We start from the raw sequence: 5252 nt of genomic DNA, 5'->3' as shown, positions 1-5252 counted from the left end.
TTGACCTCAACCAGGTACGCCATGCGGGTTCTGTATGTTGGCATAAAGGCATCGCATTCTCGACTATATAAGTTGAAAAATATACACTTCCGATTTCATTGAGCGGATTCGAAGTTATGCAGGGGTGAACAAAAGCTCTTGATTGCTTAGCTATAATTAGCTAAGCAATTTGTATGTAAAAGCTATTGATTACTTAGCTGTAGTTAGCCAAGCAATTAGCTAATTGCTGCTAACAATCAATACATTTTACATACAACTGCACAACTTCGAAACCGTTCAATGAAATCGGAAATGTATTTTTTTGCAAGTTATAGTCGAGAATTTGATGCCTTCATGCCAACGTACAGGACTTGCATGGCGTACCTGGCTAGAGGTAGGCCGCAGGCGCGTGGGTTGTTTACAGACGGTCGTTCAAGCAGGCGTCGTCGGCAAAGTTCAGGAGAGCGCGGAAGAGCTTCCCGTGGCTCGATGTGCGGCCCGAGGGGTGCAGGATATCCTCCACCGACGAGCAGCGAAGGTTCTGGGCGCGGTATACGCGGGCGAATGTCGTGCGCACCGTCGAAAAGGCAGGGCGCTCACAGAGCAGATGTTGCAGTGTCTTGACAGCGCCGCAGTCACGGCAGAGGGTCGAGGCGGCCCCCCCCGGAGGCGGTGCCTGCGCTCGTTGGAGACTGTTGTTGAAAGGGGTGAAAAGTTGGGTTAAGTGCAACGCCGGCCAGACGGAACCGGTCCGGAGTGTGAGGAGGAAGGCGCGCTCCCTTCAAGTGAAGCCGGACTCCGGGAGATGGCAGGACAGCCGCCCCTGCACGACACGGCTGTCGGGATGACGCAGCGCGATCTCCCGTTTGAAGTGAAGCCGCGCCGCGGCAAACGAGTTGACTCGCGGCGACAGCGGGGATTAAGGATCGTGGGCGCGTCTTGCAAGGTCGTCCGCCGACTCGTTCCCTGAAATACCGACGTGCGAGGGTATCCACTGAAGGCGCAGGTCGCTTCCCTGTTGCTGCAGTGTGTGCAGCCTGCAGGGAACGCGTTGCGCCAGTGGCGGCGCGCGCTCGTCGAGCAGGAAGTGGCGCAAAGCGGACCTCGGGTCGCAACGAATCGCCGCTCGGTTGAGGAACGGCGACTCTTCGAGGATGTCGGCTGCCAGATGGAGTCCCACAAGCTCCGCTGTGGTGGAGGAAGCTCGGTAGGACAGGCGGCACTGTCTCGCGACATCGAGGTGCGGTACAACGCAGGCGGCGGCCGCGGAACCGTCCTGACGGACAGAACCGTCCGTGTAGAGGTGTGCCCTCCCCACCAGGTCGCCCTGTATCCGTGCAGAAGCGTCCTGCACCACAGCGCAATGAGGGGTGCGGTGCTTGGAGCGGACGCCCCGGCAGGTCGAGGCACACGCGCAGCGGCACACGCTGGTTTGGTGGCAGCCTGCTGCAGGGGTGGCAGGGGCATCGACCACCAGGCTGTCGTACAGCTCGAACAGCTTACCCACACGAGACTTGGGAAGTCCGCGGAGGTAGGACAGCATGGGGCCGGCACCTGGGGCACGGGATAGGCGCTCGATGTGGCCAAGCGCGTGCAGATCAGCGGTGAGGGAGACGGGCCACGCGCCGGCCTCTGCGAGCGTCTCCGCCAGTCGGGATGCGCGGGGCAGGCCGTGGCGCATGCGGAGCACTCGTCGGTGGTCGCAGTCGATGTGTCGCCACAGATGCGATCGCAGGCTGCACAGTGGGAGCGCGTACAGCGCCTTGGACAGCGCCACCGCAGCGTACATCCCCACCGCGAACAAGGGGGGCAGCCGTCACCACGCGCGAGGAGCGCGCGCACCGCGCCCTCAACTCGGCGCATGGTAGCACGAAGCTGCTTCACGGCAGGGTACCACGTCAGGCGGTGATCAATAATGAGCTCAAGGTAGCGCACTGTCAGTCGCCAGGGAAGGGGGACACCGTCGACGACCACGCAGCCAGTGCGGCGCCGGGCAGCAGCGCGTGGATGGACAATGATGGCCACGACTTCGCCGCCGACAAGCGCAGGCCAATGGCACGCACAAAGTCGCCGACCGCATCAACCGCCGCCTGGAGTCGCATACGCATCTGTCTCATCGCTGACGGCGGGTCACGGACGAAGAGCGCCACGTCGTCCGCGTAGACCACGGCGTGCACAGGGAGGTGCCCATTGCTGGGCACCCACTCGCTGATGGGCGCGAGTGCGAGGTTGAACAAGAAGGGGCTCAACACATCCCCTGAGGCACGCCGCACCTCAGTGAACGGGGCGAGCTGATCGCCCGCCCGACACAAACAACAGACGCTCTGTCGGTGAGGAAGGCTTCCACGTACGCCAGGAGTCTGCCCTCCACACCAAGAGCGCGCACAGCCGAGATGATGGTTGCGTGGGGAAGGAAGTCGAACGCGCTCTGGACGTCCAACAGCAGCAGGTACGCGGCGCGGCCGTCGCGACTCGCCTGTTCCAGCGTGCCCACGACGGCGGCAAGGTAGTCGGCCGTAGAACGGTGCGCGCGGAAACCGCACTGCTCAGGCAGAAAAATAGCGTAGACGTCCGCAATCCATTGGAGCCTGGACAGAGCCATCGCCTCTGTCGTCTTGACAGGGACTGACGTGAGAGAGACGGGTCTGTACGAGGCGAGGCTGCGAGGTGGCTTGCCACGCTTTAGCACCGGCACCACGAGCGCGCAGCGCCAGGACTCCGGGAGGCACCCGCTGCGCAGCAAACCGTTGAATACGGCGAGTTGATGGTCGTCCAGGTTGCGCAACATCTGGTGGGTGACTCCGTCCATCCCGGGCGCACTGCGGCGCCGCCCGCGGCACAGCACGCGCTGCAGTTCGTGAAAGGTGAAGTCGTCCTCGCACAGACTTGTGATTGCCTGCGCATGGGCTGACCGTTCTCCACCCCGCACGAACACAGCCACGTAGAGCACCCGCAGCGCGAACGCAGGCGCACCATAGTGCTAGAGCGGCGGCGGCCAAGGCGTCCGCCAGCTGTTCGGCGAGCGCCAGCTCGTTGAAGCCGTGCGCCACAGCGATGGCGAGCACAGTTAAGCGTGGTGTCTTGGGGCTCAGCAGTGCACTCAGGACGCGCCAGCCGCGGTGCTGGTTGCGCGGGTCCGCGAGCGACGAGCAGAGGCCCGCCCAGCTACGTCGGTGCAGCTTGCCGCGCTTGCCGTGTGCACACCGCGTCGAGACGGTTGTACATACACTTAAATCTCGTTATAGCGAAACGGTTTATAACGAAATAATGGATATAACGAAATAATATTAATTCCCCTTGAAAGTCCCCATAGAAGCCCATGTTTTTAAAATTTCGTTTTAACGAAAAAGTTTTATACTTATCAAGGGATATAACGAAAAATTTTCGTTACAAAATGACAATTCACCGCCCACTTTGCGCACAAAATACTGATTTGCTAAAATCCGCTGCGCTTTGCGGGCCTCTTAATGTATCTGTTTAAAACTCCCGCGGCTGCGCTTCACCGGCAACGCCCCAAGCCAAACCAAGGTGACCAAGCTAGCCAAGCCAAGCTGGCCAAGCCCATTTTCTGTTAGCGTGCTGTGCGCACTTTCTACAATTCTCAGCAGGAAGGAAGTCATCACTGGCGCTGTTGCACGCGGCGTAAAAGGTAGGCGGAAGAAGCTTCGGTCTCCTGCCATTGAAGCAGTGGAAGAGGCGCTGTTCAAGTGGTTTTTGGCTGCACGGGCTGCTCATGTTCCCGTGAGGGGGGCATTACTCCATAGAAAAGCCAGAAGCTTTGGCGGGTACGAACTCGAGATAGCAGCTGCTGCTGAGAAGGCGGTCCTTCGCTTGAAGAAGATGCAGCAGCAAAGCATCACTAACTTTTTCGCACCATCTGCATCAAAGGATACGCGGCAAGCGTCGAGCGCAATAAAATCAGTTCCTGTGTTTTTGTGTTTGATCCAAGTTTTTCGCCGTTTTTCGATTAACACTTTACTGTAAACGCAGCCACTCGGCTTCGACTGGAGCTAATACCTCCGCGATTACTTACTTGTAATGAGTACAGCCTCACATACAATAATTAGCCGTATAACAATTCGTCAGTCGCTATAACGAACTAATGGTTATAATGAAAAAAAAATCGGCGCCCGTTCGACTTCGTTATAACGAGATTTAAGTGTAGTCCAGTCTGCGGGGGCGCCGGAGCGGACCGCGCATCACTTAGCACGCCGGCGAGCCGCGCGGACGTTGATCTGAGCAGCTTGATGTCGGGGCACGGCTCGCGCACTCCGCAATGTGCGCGAAGCAATCAGTATAGCGCGACGGTCTCGCACACATCTCGCGGAAAAGCGGCCACCGCACGACAGCGTATACGCGCGTGCCGGCTCGACTTGGCTTAATGGGGCACAGGGTGATTGGGCAGTGATCCGATCCGGCGGTATCCGTAGGCGCTGCAAGGCGTAAGAGCAGCGCTCCGAGACTAGCGCCAGATCGAGCACTGTGGCGACTCCGTTCCGGCGAACGAAACGTCGCCTCACCACTGTTGAGGACGGTGAGGCCCGCAGCCGCGATGGCGGACAAGTCCCTTCCTCGCACGTTGCTGTTGGCACAGCCCCAGTCGCGGTGGTGGGCGTTGAAATCGCCGCACACGACAGAGCCGGGCGAGAGCAGCGCAGTGAGGCTGGCGACTCAAAGCCGACGGGCGCCCGCGCGAACGTAAACACTGGACACCGAGGTGTTGGTGTCGCGCACGCCCATAGTGACGGCCACACACTTGACCATCGCGGAACACAGGTGGTCCGTGGGGACTCGCACATGAGGAAGGGTGGCTCGCACGTAGACAGCGACGCGGGGACGGCCAGGCGGATGCGCGTCGTCGGAGCACGGCGCAGCGGCACACTCAGGCAGGGCACAGTCAGAGGCACTACTATAGCCGATGTAGCCCGGCAGCGAGATCTCCTCCGCACGCGCATGCGTTTCCTGAAGAGCGAGGACATCGGTGTAGTGCAAAGGAAGGCGCTCTGCGAGCTCAGCGTGTCGGGGGCGCAGGGAGCTGCAGTTCCACTGCAATATACGCGGCCGGGAGGCACCCTGAGATCTAACTGCCATGGCCGGTCAGTGCTCCGTGAGCGGCAAGCGCAGCCGCGCACAGTGGGCGTGCGGGGCAGTTCTGCGGCAAAAATTCTGCTGCAAACGAGAGCGCTGCAGTCAGAAGCGCGATGACGGCGTCGCGCGAGTCGGGGATCGCCGCGGGCGATCTAGGCACAGGTGTCGACGTGTTGCCCGCGACG

General features: G+C 60.2%; 1 protein-coding gene across 1 annotated transcript; it reads right to left on the bottom strand.

Moving 5' to 3' along the window:
- Positions 1-898: 898 nt before the first annotated feature.
- On the bottom strand, positions 899-1768 carry LOC119435745 (uncharacterized). Its single transcript, XM_037702470.1, has one exon. The coding sequence runs from the start codon at positions 1766-1768 to the stop codon at positions 899-901; it is 870 nt and encodes a 289-aa protein (XP_037558398.1).
- Between the last annotated feature and the right edge of the window lie 3484 nt (positions 1769-5252).

This window comes from Dermacentor silvarum, unplaced genomic scaffold (assembly GCF_013339745.2).
Source record: "Dermacentor silvarum isolate Dsil-2018 unplaced genomic scaffold, BIME_Dsil_1.4 Seq883, whole genome shotgun sequence".
Lineage (NCBI taxonomy): Eukaryota > Metazoa > Arthropoda > Arachnida > Ixodida > Ixodidae > Dermacentor > Dermacentor silvarum.
The sequence above is the reverse complement of the archived record's forward strand: the minus strand, read 5'-3'. Positions and strand labels throughout refer to the sequence as shown.

Coding starts and splice junctions, on each gene's coding strand:
- LOC119435745 (XM_037702470.1), bottom strand. CDS start 1,768: ATGTACGCTGCGGTGGCGCTGTCCAAGGCGCTGTACGCGCTCCCACTG.